Source organism: Diadema antillarum, unplaced genomic scaffold (genome assembly GCF_040938485.1).
Source record: "Diadema antillarum isolate AM-2024a unplaced genomic scaffold, OU_Dant_1.0 scf00000133, whole genome shotgun sequence".
Taxonomy (NCBI): domain Eukaryota; kingdom Metazoa; phylum Echinodermata; class Echinoidea; order Diadematoida; family Diadematidae; genus Diadema; species Diadema antillarum.
In genome coordinates this window covers 118399-139964 of record NW_027271022.1, presented here as the reverse complement: position 1 = coordinate 139964, position 21566 = coordinate 118399, and the positions used below count along the sequence as shown (strand labels likewise).

The 21566-nt window shown below is 38.8% G+C and overlaps 1 protein-coding gene across 1 annotated transcript in view; it reads right to left on the bottom strand.

The window, feature by feature from the left end:
• Positions 1-2007: 2007 nt before the first annotated feature.
• Positions 2008-21566, bottom strand: part of LOC139720750 (GATOR1 complex protein DEPDC5-like) — a 31175-nt gene continuing 11616 nt past the window's right edge. The window contains exons 11-29 of the mRNA XM_071632103.1: positions 19622-19756; positions 19010-19071; positions 18562-18717; positions 17657-17966; positions 16753-16908; positions 15924-16025; positions 14695-14876; positions 13945-14037; positions 12769-12860; positions 12210-12390; positions 10474-10698; positions 9173-9459; positions 7453-7588; positions 6398-6500; positions 5483-5607; positions 4798-4986; positions 4029-4228; positions 3049-3245; positions 2008-2636 (exon numbers count right to left, since the gene is read on the bottom strand). Of these exons, the coding sequence (XP_071488204.1) occupies positions 2404-2636; positions 3049-3245; positions 4029-4228; positions 4798-4986; positions 5483-5607; positions 6398-6500; positions 7453-7588; positions 9173-9459; positions 10474-10698; positions 12210-12390; positions 12769-12860; positions 13945-14037; positions 14695-14876; positions 15924-16025; positions 16753-16908; positions 17657-17966; positions 18562-18717; positions 19010-19071; positions 19622-19756 (3164 nt within the window). The 3' untranslated portion in view covers positions 2008-2403. The remainder of the gene's footprint in view (positions 2637-3048; positions 3246-4028; positions 4229-4797; positions 4987-5482; positions 5608-6397; positions 6501-7452; positions 7589-9172; positions 9460-10473; positions 10699-12209; positions 12391-12768; positions 12861-13944; positions 14038-14694; positions 14877-15923; positions 16026-16752; positions 16909-17656; positions 17967-18561; positions 18718-19009; positions 19072-19621; positions 19757-21566) is intronic.

The window sequence follows — 21566 nt, the reverse complement described above, 5'->3', positions numbered from 1 at the left end:
AATTGCCTTCAGCATTGTGTTCATGAGTCCACAGGGATATATATCAATTGTTTGTTTAATTTTTCCATCTGAGAAGATGACTGGATAGCCCATATTCAGCTGCACTAGCTGGTCTTTCATGGGGTCCATCAGTTGGATGTAAGGCGGGACCACTTCACCGGGTTAAACACTTTGCTCTTCATAATGAGTAAATGAAGCAGGATCTTTTACATGCATGAGTTGTGACTCTGTCACACACGGGACCTCCATTTTATGTTTTGCCTCTTACTAGAGGGGATAGTATGATTACACACAACATTGCTCAGTGAGACTCGGGAATCAAACCAGGGTCCTTTGGATCTGGAGGCAGACGTGCTACCGACTTAGCCGAATCCATGAAGTTATTACAACATGTAGGTACTAGCAGTGCATGTTCTATCTTTATACTGCAGGCAGCTTGGCTAGTGAAGTACATTGTGTATGCAGTTACAGAGCTACTGGTTTTATCTACATGTCATGGATATGATAAAGTTACATAAAGTCATATCATCATTATCACACACTTCTTCTATCAAAAAAACAACAACTGTTACTACATTTAAGGACATTGTATTTGAAATAGGACAGAAACAGTTACACAGCTACTGGTTTTATCTACATGTCAAGGATATGATAAAGTTACATAAAGTCATATCATCATTATCACACACTTCTTCTATTAAAAAACCAACTGTGTTCTACATTTAAGGACACTGAAATAGAACAGAAATAGAAAAGACAAGAAGCAATCAGGCATATAATATGTACAACACTTTCAAGAAATGAAAAGTGTAAATATGGAGAAAAGGGGTTGGGTGAGACAATCCATTAAGTTTATACCTTGTACATTTTACACAAATGATTAAAGTGAAAGAAAATGTTAGAATTCTAACTTTCCCTCCCTTTGTACAAGGTTTGAATATTACTCAAGGTACAGCCACTCAACTCTGAGAGGGAAACTCTCTGCCATCACAAGCTTTCAAAAGTTGGCACAATGGACACAAATCTTCATGAAATAGCTTGAAAGCTACAGCCTATTCTTCGTATCCCTTTACTTTGCATTTCTACCAACTTGTCCACTTCCAGCATATAGCTTGACGATAGCAGGAGTCAATTTTCAGCCTCAACTATAGATATACACCCTCATCACACACAAAGGACTCGTTCATTTATTGTTTCAATATCATTTAGTTGTATAAATTCTTGAATCTTTGAGTGCTATCAGGTGTCATCACATTACCCAAAGGGGAAAACAAACACACAAATTAAACAACCTTACTGTAATTGTTCTGTCTGGTACTAGCAAATTATATTACCACAAAACAACCGTTGTGATGAGGAAGACACATTCTGAGCTATTCTTTGGCTTCAATATGAGCCAATAATCTATATGCCATTGGTTAAAAATGCTGTTTGATACTTGTCATATGAAATCAGCCTATGTAACTACTAGCACAAAAGACAGACACTCGAACAATTTTTCTTTCAAGTGCCTCTCTCAGGTTCCATGCATTGCTTAAATTTTGTGCAAATGGACAGTGTAGGTATCACAGTACTGAGTCAAGCATACTAGTATCTATCATACCAAAATATAAAAATGGAAACAAGAATAAAAAAAAAATAACAAAATCATCTTACACACGATAGTAAAGATAACTTATGATTTGCTGATGGAGTATTCGAGGTATGCACTAATATTAAGAAAGTTTCAGAGGAAACTTTAAGGCACAAAATCACGAGAGACCAAATTGTCACATACTTGTAGCAGCCTCTGTAAACTACTCACAATGGTAACAACCTGCCAGACTACAGGTACTTTCAAACAGCTTTTTAATGCAGGTCTTGCTTGCATCTTGATACTCCAAAAGATGGGGAGATATCTAGCAATTCCCATGGTAACAAGTCTTACCAAAAACAAAAACAAAAACAAAATCGGTCACATACAGTGGAGAACAGCATCATTTCTATACTGTTACGGGTGAACCAGGTGCCATGTTCCATATCAAGTTTATGTCTTTTCATTGCACTTTGAGACTCAGTGAGCCAATATGCATGACTTACGTGGTTGATTTATGGTTAGTGCAATGCATAAATTATCAATAGCAAAGAGTAACACTCATACAATGTTATTGCAGATCTTCTCTGCCATTAGATGAGCTGATTGGGGAGTTTGTGCAACACATGCAGTCAATTCAAATCATGCTCAAAATAACAAGAAATCTCTCATAAACTGTCATCTAACCTGACATGTTTCATTTTTAAGCCTCTCCCTTGAACGTGTGTGTCCTTTTTTCTCTTTCTCAATGTCAGGGCAGGAAAACTGTTAGCATAGTTAAAGTAAGGGTTGAAATGCACTTGCTTAAGATAGTTATGAAAACACAAACTTCACCCTTCCATCATGGTGGCGATTAATTTCTCCAGGCGACCATCCTCGTTGCTGCAGAGCCGGCTGAAGTCTGCGAAGAGGGCATCGCGGAAGGCGTCGTCCCCGCACGCCCCTGACCGCCACTTCTTGGTGAGGAGGGTGTTGGCGATCCATAGGAAGCCAGGCTCCTGTGGAGTCCGTTGCCTCTGGAAGCGCTGGTCAGTGTGTAGGAGGCTGGAACTCCTCAAGGAACCTGGTTTCTGGTCCTCGTCTCTCTGGGCTGGGGGAGGGAGAAAGAGCAATGGTAATGGTATTTCCACATAGTGGTAGTAGTAGTAATAGGAGTAGTAGTAGGAGTAGTAGTAGTAGTAGTGGTGGTGGTAGTAGTAGCTGCAGCAGCAGCAGTGGTAGTAGTAGTAGTAGTAATAGCAGTAGTTATTGTAGTAGTAGTAGTCAGAGCAGTCGTAGTATGTATGTAGTAGCAATGATGATGACATTTATGATAGTATTGATTATTATGATAATGATAATGACAAGAATTACATACATGATTTCAATAATAATCATGATAATAATTCTTATCACTATGAATATCAACATCACCTAATTGAAAATGACATGCACAATACACTACATATTGCACCACAGTGGAAAGAACTTCTTACTTTTCCAGGTTGAACACACACATGGAAGCTTCTCAATCCGTGGTGATACCGACTCTGCCTGGGTCGGTGTCGGTAGGGCAAAGGTCGTGCCAGTCACATGGACATACTGCACATGAATACCGGCCTGTGGCGAATCACGGGATGACTGGCCCAGCAGCGGGCTGACACAGGATGTGTGATTGGCTAGGAAGCCGAATCTGTGGGGTCAAAGGTCATGAAATCAACAGGGTTACTGAAGGGGAGTTCTTGTACACAAAAGTGCAGGTGGGTTTCTTGGATGGATGAGTTATATCTGCAACAGGCACACAAAAACAAACACAAAACACACAGAATGTATAGCCTAACTTCATCTAGCACTGAACTTTCAAAATGAAGGAAAAGGGAAGAAATAATGATAAATATGAAAGGAGAGGAATTAGAGATAGAATACAAAGCAAAGAAAGCAATCTCATTACAATACCAAAATCTCAATTTTCTAGCGACAGTCTTGTTCACTATGACACCATTTTTCATACAGAGTAATGAAAGATGTTTTCTTTTTGAAAGAAAAGAAACACTCACAAATTTCCCTCAATCGGAGCATAGCAAATATTGAGTGCATATCCATCTTGGGCCCGTAACATAAAAACTTGGCCTTACTTGCAAATCCCTTCATGTGTCATATGCCTATCTCTTGGCTACTCAATGACATATCAGGTTTTACTCCTTTGCAAACTAAGTACAAACTTTTTTTTCATTGGAATTCTACTCATACATTTGCTTGTTTTTTCTTATGAAATTAGTTTATATGCATAAATTAAAATGACTACCAAACTGGAAAAAAAAAACCAACATCAACAAAAGCCTTCACTACACTGTACATATTGGCAATACAGGACTTTTGTATTCTCAAAATGCAATGAATCATCATGTTTGGTCATTAGTATACTATACATTAAAGGTTGCAGGTTTACAGTCAGCATAAAAAGCAGTCTTGGCACCTGCTCAGAATGAGTTCCTGGACCTGAGCGAGGAGTTCTTGCTCCCGGTCAAGGGGAAGGTCCAGGTCTGGCAGGGCCAGGGGGATGAAGAGGGGGCTGCAAAGGGGGTCCGAGATGTCCTCCCAGAAACAGAATGGGTCCACAGGTGAAGGCACCAGACGGAATCCAGCACTCTGCGCTCGCCGGAACCAATTCATCAACTGGATGTTTAGAAAAGGATAACATATTGAAATGTAGATAGAGAGATAAATGAATAGACACATATACACAGAATGATACTACATACAAACATACATGCACACACATACAGAGAGATAAAAAAAGAGATAATGAAAAAAGAGAGCAAATAGCATTCACATAAAGTAGCATACCCAAATTAAGTGGAATTAAGAGCTAAAACCACTCTCTCCTTGAGTTTTAATATTGGGCAGACAGTAAACCAATGAAATTCAAGCCCAAAACGAACCAATAAACAAACAAAACAAATCACAGTGAACCTCGTGGAAGTTACAATTCATTATCAAATCCCTCCTCTCATGAAACAAATTCCTCCTAAGATCATGAGGCATTATTCACAAACAACCCCACAATTAATTTAGCAGAGGCCATACAGTATAACATGTTAATCAATTAAACCCCAAATTCCCCAATAAATGAATGAATAAACAAACAAAATAGAAAAAACAAAACATGGACAACATGGAAGTGATATCAAGATGGATATCAAGATGAATATAAAGTCCATAACTAGGAGAATCATATCCCATACCAAGTCATGTAGCAGACCCGGAGTGGAGGTTAGCCACTGGAGCTCCATGTCAAAGGCGTGGTCTGGCTGGTAGTTGCCATGGAAACTGGCATGACAATACTCCATTTGACTGACATCTCGGTTCCAAATCTCTAGCACAATGGACTTGTAGATGGGCAGTATGCAGACACCTGTGGGTGGTAAAAAGCACTATATAAACGTATAGGAGCGAGGCCAGATAAAATTCATTATTGTAAAAGTTCTTCAAAGCTTCAGAGCACATCAAAATACTCCATCATTCATGAAACATTGACATTGTTTCTACTTTGGTGTTAGCAGATAATATAAATGAGTTCTTTCTATACACTGCAAAAGCTTCTTTTTTTTGTTGTTAAACCTGCTGAACTACTTAACTGATTGTCACATGGTCGCACAAAGACATATGACGAGGTGTAAAAGAAAATCTGGAAAATATTCTGCACTAGGCACAGACTCTCATTTGCTGTAGTGAACGCAGTGGTTAGACGTGTACTGTTCCTTTATAGGGAAAGCTAGTCACACTGAATTTGAGCACACCACTGAACAAAATAAGTGCAGTGTGAATATATACATCTCAATCAATGAGAAATTCCTTACCAGGCACCTCCACACTATTCCCATCTCTCTCCTCCCCCTCCCCCTCCTCCACCTCCCCCTCTGCCTCCACCTCCTTCTTCTTCTCGCTCTCCTTGTCCTGGGGGACGGTACAGGCCACCTCAAACCACTCCTGCTGAGGGGCCACTTCAAAGACAGGACGTCCTAAGCTGTACCTCCTCTGGAACCTCCCTGGTTCTACAGGAGAGATGGAGAGAGACAGAGAGCAATAATACTGGAAAGACAGACAGACAAACAGACAGACAGGCAGATGTGCAGGTCATGAAATGAATAGCAAGCATGGTATACAGAGGACATGTTGTCATTCATTGGTTATCATGTATGTTTAATAGAGACTGAAATAAAAGCAAAATCTTAAAAGAAATATTCATGTGTCTGTTCATAGGTGCATATGCTCATGTGTCAATATTAAACTCTGTCAACAAAACCACTGACAATCACCAACATCTGCCAGAGTTTTTCTTCTTTTGTCAGTTTGAGCGGTGACGTGATTGCAGATATTACAGGGTCAGTTTCTTTTGATTCTTATCACTCCCATCATTAAAGCTCACCTTTACCAAATCACTTAATACCCAACCCTACGTACACTGTACTACAGTCAAAATATGAAAATGCACATTTTTACTTTACTAGTATAACATCTTTCATATTTCAATTCTGAACTAACTCCTTTAAACAAGGGAAGTGCACAGAATAAGTATCAATTGAGTCAGCCCTGTTGTCCTCCATAAGGGCGTTTTTGCACTCTTTGGTTTCTTATATAAAGGATGGCAAATATTTATGCATGTTTACATCAAGACTTCTCTCAACAGAAACCAAAGGCATATACATAGTGTACAGATCTAGAACCTCACGATGATGAGTGATGTTTTAAATGATAAGAGTGTGAGACTATTATTGTTTTCTTTTGTTTTGTTTTGATTTGATTTCAAGCCATATTCCACTCCTTGTGTTGTCATTTCCGTACCTGGTGTAGAGTCAGGGATACAGTAGAGGTAGTAACCATAGATGAACTGTTTGGCTGCCTTGGGACTGAAGACAGCATGGATGTGCTTGCATTCCAGCAGGGCCTGTACATCACACAATGAACATTTAGCTTTTGAGATATTAAACTGGACAGCAAATTCTTTAACACACCAGAAGTACCTAAGAAATATTATACAAGTGACATCTTTTCTTTTTGTTTGCATCTGCATAAAGAGTATGTAGGCCTACCATTCCACTAATTCAGACTTTAAAGAATGTAAACACATTAAATACTTTGAGAGTACAGTATCTTTTTCTTTTTCAAAACTGAAACATTTGCGTTCACTCAGTTTTAATAGGGAAATAAATCAATGAGAATTCAATTCTGGAGAAAATGAGATACACACATTGTATATTCATACAGGAGTTATTCTTTGTACTAGAATGGACAATAACAGTGTAGGTGCCTATGGTTTATCATGATGAAATTGATATTCAATATAGAAAATTGTAAATTGCAGGAGCAGTCAATTTACATTAAAAATCTCTTAGCTAATTGTTGTGCCATAACAATACAGTAATAAAATAAATATCTTAACAATTCACATCTTCTCAATTAAATGATATCATCTACTTAGGGTAATCGTCTGATACATAGTTTGATTCAGTTTTTTTTTTCTTTTTACTTATTTCCATATTAAAAATGAAAGTATATTGCTTGGTATCAATTAAGCCACTCCCATGCCAAACTGCAGAAAAGAATCGATCATACAAATGAAGTGACTTGTAAACAACATTTGAGCTTGTTTAATACCCACAGTACCAGGTGACTTCTTCACATTTGAGGGGAGTATAAGATTCTTACTATAGAAATAAACCAATAAACACATGAAATTAAACTGCTGCTATTGATTTAAGATCATAAAACTGTGAAGAAGAAACATACACATAAATAACTATGAATAACATTCTGAAATGGTCTGAAACCAAACTGTGCTGTCAAGGCTGGGTTATCAATTGCACCCCTCACAACAAATTATATATTAAGAGATATACCTGTAGGAGGGTCATAGCTTGAGCATGACTCGGATGGTCACTGAAACCCCTCCTAATCCAAGACACAGCCTCAGCGGAGGTAAAGCTGTCTGAAGGGAGCCCTCTCTGGTCACCGCCTATGAAGTTTACTCCAGAGCTTTATAGTCACCACAGGAAAAGAAGCGAGGCAAGAAAAATCTGATTACAGGTAAATTCCCGCCATAATGAGAACATTCAATGAATATCAATTATATCAAATACAATTGATTCTAATTTGTAGAATCTGTTTAATCATGACAGATATCCACCAGCCATTAATAACATGCACAAGTCATTATAGTCAAGCAATATCAAGCAATCAAGCACATTTGTAACCCTGCACCACAAAACCAACAAAAAGTCGCCACACATGGATTTTCAGTAAAGGGGAGATTCTAAAAGAGCAGACTCTAAGCTTTAAAATGATGTACATAACTCAATTTGAATAGACTCCCCTAACCTACCTAAATACTGGAAAGAAAGCACACACTCTATAAAAGTGTGAACTGAGAAAAGAGGCTCTGAAGTACACGGTCTATTCAAGCCCTTAATCTTTACCAAGCGGTGCTAGCTGTGCCATGAAAGGGACAAAACACAGGATGTACCACCGGAGCAACAACAATGAAGGGATTATCAGATTAAGCTGAAATTAAGCATGTTATATTAGCACATTCTGCCCATGATTAGTGCTAACTTTCAAAGCAGCAGCGTCATCCCTTCAAAAATTATTGGACTTAAAGTGAAGAGTGTGCAAAGGATATCAAGACATGAAAAGCGGCCTTTAAGTCATACCTGATCATTCTACTCTTCCCAAAAAAAGGATTGTAGAAAAATGGCTAAAAACAAACTGAAGAATAATGTAGGAAAAGGATAGCTCTTTCAGAAAATATGAAAAACTCAAGATTGACTTGGTTGAACCATTTCACCTTATTTGAGTCCTCACTTAAGATCAAGGGGTGTGACTTTTTGTTTGTTTTGTGGTGCACGGTCACATATGGACATCATACATCAAGGGTTGTGATCACAAATGAAACATTCACATTCTTTTGCATCCACAATTTGATATACTGCAAAACCACAAATTCTCATGTTCATGAAACTTCTGCAAATAATGCAAGAAGCCAAGATTCAACAAAGTAAAATGCATGTAGAAGTGGTTGTCTACACATTACATTAAATGCTGGTGGCAATTTGTGAAAGATTTATGCAGCGAATAAGGCTGGTGGCTCCAATTTGCGAAAGTTTTGCGTCACAAATTTTTCTGGTTTTACAATACTCTTTTACACTACTAAAACAGCAAAATTTCAACTTGCGAAGAGTTCCTCATTAAGGCAGATCGCATCATCATAATTTGGTCACACAACCATGACATTGTTTCATGTATTTTGAGTCCACCAAGACATGTCCTGATAAGTGAGAGCACCATATGAATTTTGATGTTGATTCATATTCATGAATTTATCCCGAGTATTACTCCTGATATAATGAATGCAGTGTTAGGTGTATTGCCATAATGCTATACAATAAGAAGTTAGCAACTCTAGTACTTTCACGGACATTGCTCCAATTCTTAATCATGTATTCAGCAAATAAAAAAAAAAATTCAGTGGATATGCCACTGAATATGTTTAACAATAAGTAATGACACAGTGGTCACTCTTACTGGCATTGAGAGAAAAAGGCCATTGTTGTGGTCACCCACCTCGGACTTTGCATGGCCTTCACGATGGTTGGCAGGTCACTGGTCAGAGTCAGCTCTACGTCTTTGCTGAAGGAAGACAGAGTGGTACTCCCGGCATCGCCCGGAGAGAGCGGTTGCTGGCTCTCCCTGCGACTGGCAGCCACGCCCAACAACAGGCTGCTCATGGAGGACTGCGTCAGGGTGGAGGAGGAGGAGGAGGACTGGTAGGTGGTTGGAGTGGAGGTGCCACTCAGGGAGGTGCGGTGTATCCCTGGGCTGGTAGAGGTCATGTCTGGCTGGGAGATGCGCTGCCAGGAGAGAAAGGAGAAACAAGAGTATGCAGAATATTTGTAAAGCTGCCATTTTTTCATGTTGGGTCACACCAGATTCTTTAACAGTAGAAGCACCATGACTGGGAAGCAAGGCTCCTAAAGGAGACATTCAGGGGTTAAATCTCACCCAGTATGTACACCCTCAAAAAAGATGGTTTTCCTACAGTGCAACTCTTGACCCAGGTTTTGTATACACTGTACAAGTAGTTATTACAAATGATGGGGTGATGGATGATTTGTCGTGACTACACCGTATTAAAATGAGGCCATATCATTGACATCATTACAGTATATCTAACAGATTTCTTGATTACATACAATAAGTTGATTACATACTTTATAATTCAATATTTGCCGATGCAATACAAGAGAGAAATTAGATATTACAACATGATATTTCAGCAAGTGTTGCTAATGCTGGTTCAAACTTGTGTGGACACAATTTAGTGGAGAGCCATTAATTAATCAATTTTTATTTTAATGTTAACACATTAATCTACGAATTCTGCACATACGGTACATTACTATTCATTCGTTTATTTTCTTGCCAAGGATACTGTTCCCTGAAAAAAAAAGAAAATAAAAACAAATCATAAACCAAAATGAGAAGAAAAGCTGTTTTCTTCATCATGAGTGGCAACAAGTAATGCTAATGTTAAAGTACATTATTTACATATCTTCAGCTACCATGTATGTACAATATATATCCAAAGTGGATACTGCAAATTTTTCCATTAAGAAAATTAATATAAGTACTGAATTTTTTTTTCCATTAGACATAACAAGCCATGCAAATTATCAACTTTAGAGGCAGCTTATTTGTAACTAGGTCTACACGAATGTTTATGCACTTTAACTAATCAAATAGAAAGACAGAGTTTCAAAGTGTTTAAACGTTCACCAAAGTATGAAACTTCTGCCATGAAGAACAGATATTAAGGAGCATGCTGAATGGTCATCAACTATTTCCATCACAACACTATATTTTACCTGACTGCGTGCGCCACCGCTGGTGGCTGTTACACTCAGACGGGAGCGCCTCCGATTCAAGCCCTCAACGAACTTCAAGAAACCCTGTGAGAGCTGGTGCTTCACGGAGGACCCGCAGACATTGAAAACATCCAGGTTGCCTTGGTAACCATTCTCCGCCAGCTGACGAATGGTCGCGGTGCTGGCTGGCAGGAGTACAAACCTTGAGCGCCAGAACTTGATGCACTGCGACCGGGGCCAACAAAATATTTTGAGATGGATTAAAAAGAAAATATCTCCAATCTTTGTTTCATTTTATCATTTCATGCATCCCTCGAGAGTGCACTCTTGCCACGTGCAGATGGAATGATTCTGGATAGCCTGCAATGAATTAGAAGTGGTAATCCACTGACATTTTGGGGGCATGTTGTCAAAATAGAGCAGTTCTTTTTTTTTTATTTCCATAGCATTATGTACTTTACGTTGCGTGAGATTTCACTATTAAAAAAAAAAAGAAAGATGGCTAAATGGAGCAATCAGTAGTATCTCAATTTTATCTAATGGGATTGAGCAGTTGCTTTGTGTTCATGATTCAGGCATGTATAGAAGCCAATATGCAATGTACATGCAGTGTATCTTCATTAAACATTTGCATACAGTTGAACCTCTCTTATCCGGCCTCCCTTTATCCGGATCTCTCTATTATACGGACGCAATCTTGCCGTGATTTTTTTTTTTTAATAATTACAGGAGGAAGGGGGGATTCCCAACTCCTTGAGAACTCCTACACAAACACACATGAATTACATATACTTGATACATTTCTTAATAATTATTTAGGTAAATCATCCCAAGAATTTATAAAAGAAAATGATTTCATTCTTGCAAACACGAACCTCTATTTTGGGGTCTGTTACTGAGTGTAACAATGAAAAGGTTGCAGTATACACATTACTACATGTGGTACTACAATGGGCTACATCAGTACATGTGTATGTATATGTACATGTATAAAGCCTTGAGTCTCTCGTATCCGGCCAAATCCCTTATCCGGATAAGCCCCGGTCCCGACTTGTCCGGATATGAGAGGTTCAACTGTATTTGGTACTCACTACAGTGTTTATCTTGGTGTTCAGCTTTGGCATTCACTACTACATCGAAGCGATATCCCTTTCACCAACAATTAAACTTTCTAGCATAATCTGTGACTACAGTAGTCAAATTCGTGCAAGTTAAGTACAGCTGTATGTCAGATTCCCTTTGACAACGTACGGCATTCTGAGAGCTTTCTTCAGCACTAATTATAAAACACAACCTATAACATTTCTGAAGGCTTGCATTATCCAACAGTGCTTGATACATCGCAAAAAGAAAGAACTACACTGTATGACAAAGTTTGCAGGTGCATGAATTGATGGTTTTGCAGTTATTAGTGCAATAAGGACAGATCAACAATATACATTGTATATTAACCCGTTGAGGACGGGCTGATTTTCCTACAACATACATTTCCCATAGACACTTGCCTGAGCATACTCGGGACTCGTCTCCAACGGGGTAACTTTGTTGCCTACAAGAACCAATTGTGACAATCACATGTACACTATTAAACTCTACCAGAATTGCTACATCCTGGCATCAAAGGAATAGTCCATTGTGATACTTTCTTTCTTTTTGTCTGTGTATGGCGCAACGTCACATCTTTCTGCATTCTATCTCTGGAATACGGATTACACAAAAGGTCAAAGGTCACATACCTCCTGGAGTTCAAAGCCCTCCCTCAGGGCCATGCCTCCCAGAGAGATGTAGTTATCTCGGTAGTTCCACCTGTGCTCTACTGGTTTGTGGTACATCCTTGTGTGAGCCAGCTGGTAAGCCTGCTTGTTCTGTGGCCACAGTGAGTAGGTGTAGGCCAGCTTTGGTAAGTAGTTGGCTTTTCTGCACGGAAATTACACCAAAACAACAACAAGGGCTTGTGAAAAGATGCCATCAAGACACACACATATACCTCACACCAAGGACTATCACTGAAATGGGCAGGGACATTTTTTTGTTTTAATTTTCCCACAGCTTCTCCTTTTAAATGAAAAATGCATGTCTCACATTTATTACTGACTTTGAACAATTCACAATCGTGCAAAAGTTGCAATTTCCTTCCACTGACTACCTTAAGACAGGAAGGTGAAATTGTGCCATCACTTTACTGTTTTAATGAATCTGCTCTGTGGACATTGAAACAGGATATCACTGTGTGGTAGTCATACATACTTGTTTTGTTTTTTGTCCCAAATCTTACAGCTGCACACCAAGACTCACCTATATGAATAGAGCACAACCTCGATTCCAGTCCGATCTGGCTTCAAAGACAGCTTGTGGAAAGTTTTACCATAGCTTAGCACGTACACATTCTACAAAAGTTGGAAAAAATAGGCAAAGAATGACACTGAATCAGTGAGAAACCCCTCTTCGGAACATATAAATTGAACGCCTGCTGAAACAGAAACTTTATGTGTCTGTTGAGTTCTGCAAAAACAATCTGCAATAGTTTTGATTTTTTATTTAAAATTCATTTTATCATTCACATGAGAAAAGTGTGACTCACATTCATCTGAACTACATATTTCAAGTGCTTTAACCCTATTCTAACTGGGCTATTTGAGACCAAGTTTTTACTGAGGGGGGTCAATTTGGGTCAATTTGACCCCCCCCCCCCCCCCCCCCAGTTAATATAGGGTTAAGGAAATTAATGTAACATTAAGTTTCAAATATTCCAAGTTTGAATAATCATAGACTGGAAATAGCAGGCATCGCAAATCTGGGTTAATAATCACACTTTGTACATCTGCGATAAAAGCCACATCATATTTGTTTGGTAATACCAATCAAACTCTTGATAGAATCCAAGGAGAAGAACTTATGACAATGAATGCACTTTGATTCAGAGTGACTGTACCCATACCAGGCTGGTGCATAATTTCTAGAAGCAAAAATATCGTACAAGATATTAGATGGACAGAGGTTCAACAATCAAAAACATCATTTCATATGACACAGAACTAATACAGAATTGCGCATACCACATGCTCCTATTACAATAACCTTGATCAGTGAGACCCACACATTCCATTTCATACACAAATATACCTACATGCTACCACCATGTCTACCATAGGTAGTGGTCTTATTATTTTTTCTTAGGTAGTGATCTTATTATTTTCTCTTAGGAAGTGATCTTATTATTTTCTCTTAGGAAGTGATCTTATTATTTTCTCTTTAAAAATAGGAAGTGATCTTATTATTTTCTCTTAGGCAGTGATCTCATTAAATTTTCTTAGGTAGGGATCTTATTATTTTTTTTTTTCTAAATTGCCGAATACAAAAATCATCTTATAATCATTCTAACTAAGACACTCCTGAACTCTCTCCAAACACATAAGATGAATGCATAAAAAGCCAGTAGCAGTGATCACTGGGTTAACTCTTTGAACTAACCTTCTTTGGATTACAGACAAGAGGCTGATCTACGTTGCTCTTCTGTGAAAATCCTGCCAGCTCCTGTCGTGTCAGGATCACTAGTTGGAAGTCCTGGAGTATGGCATGTATGAAATGGAGATTTCTCGCTGAGACTGCATGCATCATCAAAGATTACTCAACAAGTGGATAGCCATGTGAACCATTGGTGACATCATTCTCCACCATTTAACTTTTGATTTGATTTATTTCTGCATTCAATCAAATACAAATTCCATTCAACTTGAATACCATTCAACTTGATGCAAGATAAACTGAAGTGTGCCAAGGAAGCACAGACCATCCATATTGGAAATAGAAAACCTTACACCATGTGATCTTATGGCCCCATATACAGTACAAAAGATACATGCTACACTTCCTCACACTGTAAATTTCAGAATAGGCTGATTTGACCTCTGTGCGGAATCTCTGCCCCCTTCTTGGGGGTTGGGGATGGGATTAATGTGGATGCTCAGCCATAAACATGACACATTGTCTTCACACTGTTTTTTAGTCTTGGAGACTAGTGTGGATAGCTAGCTAGGAAGGAGGGTATGCACTATGCATCAAATTTATGAAATCCATGTTCCAGCTCTGAATGACCTTCAACCCTTTCTGTGCCTTGAGTGTGAATTGGTCCACAAAACCCCCACAGCATTGTACACACACTGTCCAAAGTCCACAGCATAGAAGGAGGTTTATAATGGTCAGGTGATGGACAAAACTGACCTGTATCAGCCTCTGAGATATGAGTTCTTGGAGGAGGGCGGAGTAGGTCAGATTCCTCTCGTCCTCAAGGTCAATGGTGTATGGCGCCTCCTGGTAGTCATTCTCCAGGCTCTGTCTCAGAGGGTAGAAGTCGGTCGTCGTCGGAAAGCAGGCCGTCACGGTCATCGACTTCCAGTCCATACCTGTGCAATACACAATCTTGAGACTCAATGGTGGATTCTCTATCAAGCTTCTACAGCGCATGGCATTGCCATCACAGAAAGATATCAGTCCTTTTCAATCCTTTTATGTAACCTGTCATTTAGCTGTAAACTTGCCATGCTTTTTCATCAGCACTCTGTAACATGTAATTCATCCAAACTTGTTCTGATTATAAGTTAACCAGCCCCCTCGGGCATAAGAATATGCCTCCATCCCAACAGGAAGGCCAGGGTAACACAATGGAGATAAGGGGGATTAGGTAATCTACTGTATAATATATTTATTGGTAGTTAGTTTCAAGACATCTCTACTTGTCAGTGAAGAAAGCACTCTATCAAATTAAAGCACGGTAAGGCTTAAAACCCACACAGGTTTGTCACAGTTCCAAGTTAGCAAATTCAGAATAAGAAAGTAAACAAACAAATCTTGATGCTGATATGCATTGTATATGCTCAAAATAACTGTGACGGATATGATATATCAAGTAAGACTATCACTAAATACACAGAATGAAACAAGAGTAATTTAACTGCCAAAAAAGGTTATACTTTTATATACAAAAGAAAAATTACAACCTTCCTTACTCAAAAGGAAAGTTTTTTCTTGATCTTGTGAAAAAGATGAAGTTTTACAGCAATATTTCTAGTGAATTTTACCCACATCACTCAGGGCATATTTCAAGATGCAGACAAAGAAGGAGTACCGGGGTAAACAAAAAAAAAATACTAAACCAAAGTTCTTATAAACCAAGTAACATATTGGACTGGCAATGGTTAGGTTGAAGTTCATCAACATCTAATGATGCAAGAATGTCACTTGTTGACATCTACATGCTTGATGAGTAATACATAAAAAATATATATACACATAATACAATAAAAATCAATGCATAAAACACTATCATCACGGCTGCACAGAAATCAGCACAAAATGTAAAGCTGAGAAAGACGGACCTAAAGAGTTGCAAAGTGAGTTTGTTTGCTTAAATTAGTTCTTGTTTGTCTGTTTGTTTGTGTTTTATAGCTCACCTGACTGCAGGAAGGGGGTCCAAACTTGCTCCCCTGTGATACCCCAGACACACCCAAGGCGCCGTCTCCTGTCCACCCTCGTCCACAAGGGATGGAAGTGGTCTGAAAAGAGAGGCAGGACCCTATCTAAATAAATAAGAGGATCATCTCTTGAAGTCAGAAAACTGAACATAAACACAAATGAGAATATGACCTTGTATTACAGAACCCTTGAGAGTCAAAATGTAAGATTTTTGAGGCAAGATCAAATTCTGGAAAAAGGAAATTCTCAGCTTTAAGATGACAAATGCTCATTTAGCACTTGCAGCTTAACATAGGTTTTCATTCAAATGTTAAAAAAAAAAAAGCAAGTTAAAATATGAAGGCAGCCATTCCCTCTGTTCTCACAGATTTTCACTGGGAACGAATTTCAGTTCTCTTGTGATTCAATCATTTCACACACATGAAAAAAAAAATGCTTTGAAAATATCTGCTTGAAGAGCAAATGTCTTAGATTGAGATCAAGGTCTCTTCTTCTTACAAAATTACTTTCCTTCCAATCACATATAGGTGAAATAAAGATTTCCATTTCTAATCATAATATGGCCTTTTTTTTCAAGGGTAGCATCTTCAGTGTTCATGCTGTTTTGCCAGGCCCTGCCATTATTAATCTGTTTAAACTTATTTCATGCTAAACAAACCATGACAAAATATGCCATACCACAGCCTAGTATTACAATAATTACAACAACAATGATCTTCTGGCTCTTCACAGAGAAAAGAAGAAAAATCACAGAAGTTTGGGCAATCTTTAACATGGTAACACTTTGTGCCAAGATAGACGACCCACCTTGTACCGCTCCACTAGCACTGCCCAGACTGGAGGAGCTGGAAGACAGGGTCATTGCGTCCTCCTGGGATGCTTGGGCGTGGTCATGGAGGCTCTCTTGGCTGGGTGTGGCCTCCAGCTGCCGGTGGTGGGGCTGCACCATCTCCCCACTCCCACCTTGTTGAGAAAACATAACAAGAAAACATTTTAAAAATCAAAGGGCAAGCATTTAACATATTGCTTAAAGTCAGATGATTTATCAAAATTTCAGTTTCTAAATAATCAGTGTTATGCACAACTACAAAACAAAGAGTACAGTATTATTTTTTCCAAATAATCTCTTCTACAATGGATTGCACAGATGGTACAGCTAGAGTACAGATAGGGCTTTTTGTTTCCCACGTTTTTTGATGATGTTCTATTGAGGTAATGAGAAACTTATTATGAAATATGAAAGAGCATATTATTCCAAGAGTAATTCAAAGTTTATTTGATAAAAACAAAACTGGTTTTCAAATGGCTGAGATATCCAAAAAGAAGTGATCCTAATAAAAGATGGGACCCTGACATCAGGACCACTTTGTTTTTTCTTCGTTTTTGGACATCTCAGCCATTTCAAAAACCGATCTTCATCAAATAAACTTTGAATTCCTCTTAGAATCGTACGCTCTTTAACATTTCATATGGTGGCTTGTAAAGTATCTCACAAAAAGTTAAAACCTTCACTAATACTATACCATCCCTTTTAGAGACACGATCAAACAGACTCAGCTTCTGGTATTCATCACAACCTAGACCTCAATGACAAATCATTCTCTTGGTGAGACCTCAAGGGCAAAGGTAAAGAAAAGATTTTAGATGATCTCATCACTTTAGATATGGATCTTGATTGATCTCCATCTCGCAAAGTAGGGGAGGCACTTACCACGTGGAAATGCATGCGTCCATCGACGCCGATCAGCAGTCAAGGCAACCGATAGCGTGTCGGGAGAGAAGGGGTTGTTCACAGCTTCAACCTTTGACCTCCGCCTCCGACCCCTGTGGAAGAGCTTCCTGTCGTGCATCTCAAATTGCTCGTCTTCATCCTCCTCCTCTTCCGGTGCAAGCCTGCTGATGGCCAGATCATCCGAATCCGTGCTGATGGTGCTCTGTGTGCTGTCGACATGGTAACGGGCATATCCTGGTATCCTTGGAAGAGCTGGAGCAGGGCGCTGGGTGGTGGGTGCATCTTCATCCTGAACGGCATCCCATGGCCATGGGAGGGAGGTCAGAAATGGTAAATCAACCATTTAATTGCAAGAGCACGACTACTGAAAAAAATAATACATTATGTAGTATGCATACACTGTATCTATAAACTCAGACCAACTTTCACATTCTACACAACTTCTGATAAAGCCATTTGCAATAACTGCATCAAATAATAATTACATGCACAATACTGAACAAACACAAATACTAGCATTTGATTGGCTAAGTCTACCTGCTGCCTTGTTGACTGTCATTGTAAGTTGCAACTGCTGCAATGTGCTTATGTAGCAGAGCTCAAAGTAGATATTAAGTACAGGCAAGCAGGGATGGATCCAGGAATTCCGTAAAGAGGGGGCGCCTTTAAAAAATGAAAGGGGGAAGGGGCACATGCACCCCTCTTTCATTTTTTCTTTTTATTTCTTTTGTTATAACCAAAAGTAATGGGGGCGCGCGCCCGGTGCACTCCCCTCTGGATCCACCACTGGGCAAGGGAAAACACATAAACTGCATCCTGTGCAACAACAGGAACCACAACTGTTTGGTTTCTTCTCTTTGCTGCCGTTGTAGTATCAAACTTACAGTCCTGTCTGGAAGCCTGAGCCTAGAGATGAAGTTGGTTTGCGTAGACTGGTATCTTCTCTTCTGGCTTGGTGACAGGTAGAAGCTGTAGTTCAGCCAGTGTGGAATGTGATATTTGTCTTTGTAGGCCACATCCTTGTTTAGTGCATGGAGGAACTGAAATAGCAGTGAGATCATGACATTAAAAGAAAAAAAAAAGAAGAATGATTTGATAATTAACACATGCACATAGGTGTTCTTCACCAATCACAAGAGCACTGATAAAATTGCTGTTACAAAGCATGAACTGGTACTGGTGATATGAGGGACAAACCACACAGAAACTTACAGCTTACAAAAATGCAACTGAGCATAGTTTCAAGATAGGTACTTCAGGTCTGAAGCACATCAGATTGCACGATTATCATGTAAACTTAGGGACCAAATAACAGTCAACAAGTTGACTCACCTTTAGAAGTGGTACAGGATGAAGAGGCTGCTCCGCTAGACATACTAGATCACTTCCAATACCTACAGATCGGACATTTACATTAAACAAAAAGAACAAGACAGTCATATTCTCTATGCTACATGTACAACTGAGAAGATTCAGACTTAATTCGTAGCATTCAATGTTCTTCAAAAGTTTAATATTCACATATATCACGGGTCCTTCTTTTTTTTTTGCATATAATTTGGAGCATATGGGTATAATGATGAAGAGTTAAGGAGTTTCTTTTCCTCAAACTAGATCAGAGTTGGATATAATTCCCCCTATTGCTTCAACTTTATCACGGCATAAATATGCAATATACACATGGATATATAGTTACCAATACAAATTCGTACAAAAAAATTATATTATCTCATTCATGATTGAACTTCATTAGGAATGTGCAAAAATGTAACAAAAAAGAAAAACAAGATGACATTTTAATGCCCTCTGAGCCTATCAACTTGATAGTTTGGTTCGATTCTGCTTGTCTTTATGCTGGGTAAATCCATTCACAACACACCCATTCTCACACATACACAGAATGGTTCTTTATGAACTTTTCGCCTCTTGTAGACAGTTTCTTACCAAAGTCGATCATTCGCTGCTCGGTCAGCTTGCACAATGTTCTGTCCACCTCAAAGACTCCGGCCCCTGGTGTCACTACGACCACTAGCTGACCAGTCCGGTCAAAGTTGCGGTTCATGTAGTGGTTGTCAAACACTGAGAATTGAGATATGATAATAATGAGGTAAATGAAGATCATAAGATTAATATCTGTAAAAATTGGAATAAAAAGCGATGATATTATTACTACTTTTAGTAGTAGTAACAATCACGACAGTAGCAATGATAACACTAGTAGTTATAATCATTACTCCTTACTTTTTTCATCTTCACCAAAAGCAGTAGGACACTATAGAAGTAAGTTTAAAAGTCATGGTATCATCATCATAATAACAATAAAAGGTGCTACAGAAACCCTTCCTGCGTATGAAAGCTGCTACTTCACACAGTTTTAAAAACTGAATTTATGCATAATTATGTATTTACATAATTATATTATATGAACAGTTTGATTGCTAAAAAGGTTATGTGTAAGTCTTTCATCAGCCAAGGCAAAATTAATCCTTTTCAAAGATACCACACTTGTAACAAAATACAGGGTATTCTTGAAGCTATGGTGAAAAATATCCAATATGTTCTCATCCTTTTCTGTTCTTTTTAGCAGCTTTAATTGCAAATATCTAAACTGACAAAAAACGAAGGAGACTTTTTTTGCAATCAAACTATTCACATATATATTTTCATGGTTTCCAAACACATGTATGTGGAAATACACATATAGAGATCAGCAAAATAGATGGGTTTTTCCCATTTACTCCATACACTGCTTTTAAACCCGTTGAGGACGAGTCCCGAGTATACTCAGGCAGGCATCTATGGGAAATGCGTGTTATAGCAAAATCAGTCCGTCCTCAACGGGTTAAGAGTGAACATGATGATAAGGTCACAAGAGCACCAAGTCTTTTGAGTATAGGAATGGATACTGAATCACTCCCTTAAACTACCTAGCAAAGTGTCTATCATGAAGAGGGTATACTGATGTCAAGTATGTCAACTATGTCTGCAGATTCAGTTTTACATCTGTTTACAGGGTAGAGCAAATAAGACGTGTCAATGTGAACAAATTGCACGTGGTACTTTGTATGGTTGGAATGCAAAATATTCTGGGGGTGGGGCGGGGGGGGGGGGGGAAGTTGTTTCAAAGATACTAAGTCAATCTTAACTCATTGAGGACGAGTTCCAAGTATACTCAGGCAAGTGTTTATGGGAAATGAGTGTTGATGTTAACACAACACAGCCCGTCCTCAACGTGCTAAAAGGTAAAATCAACTTCAAAGTATGGTATGCCATTGGTTTCCCTGTTCACTTTTATCTAAGGCTTTCAAAATCCACTTCAAATTGTTATCAAAATTTAGACAAATTCCTTTGTCATTAATTTCATTTTGTATATTAATGGCAGCATGACAAAGTCTCCAAAATCTGCCATGTACAGCACACATCAGGAAATTAGAATACCATTCATACACAGCACACCATAATTTAAATTTGATCATAATTTCTACGACTGACTTAAATTCTTTGTGAACCCCTTCTCTCTCCCCCCCCCCCCCCCCCCCCAGTTCTGTATATGGAAGTCATTACTGCATAGGCATATCAATGCTGAATGCCAAGTAAACATCGTACACTGTGGCAGTTTACATTCAGTGAGTGTGGTTTCACAATTACTCTGGAGGACCCACTTCATAAAGCACTTCACCATGTTTGCCACATGCAGTGAGCAAAGTTACAATGAAGACAGCAATGGCAGTGACCACTCAGACATGAAATGTTTATGTCATTGCCAAGGTCACTGTAATCATTTTAACTCACAATATCTGCACATCTCATTATGTAATGGACCACTCTGTCCCACTGAAAAAAACAAAAACAAAAACAGCTCTGTCGCCCAACCTCTGCGGCTGCACAT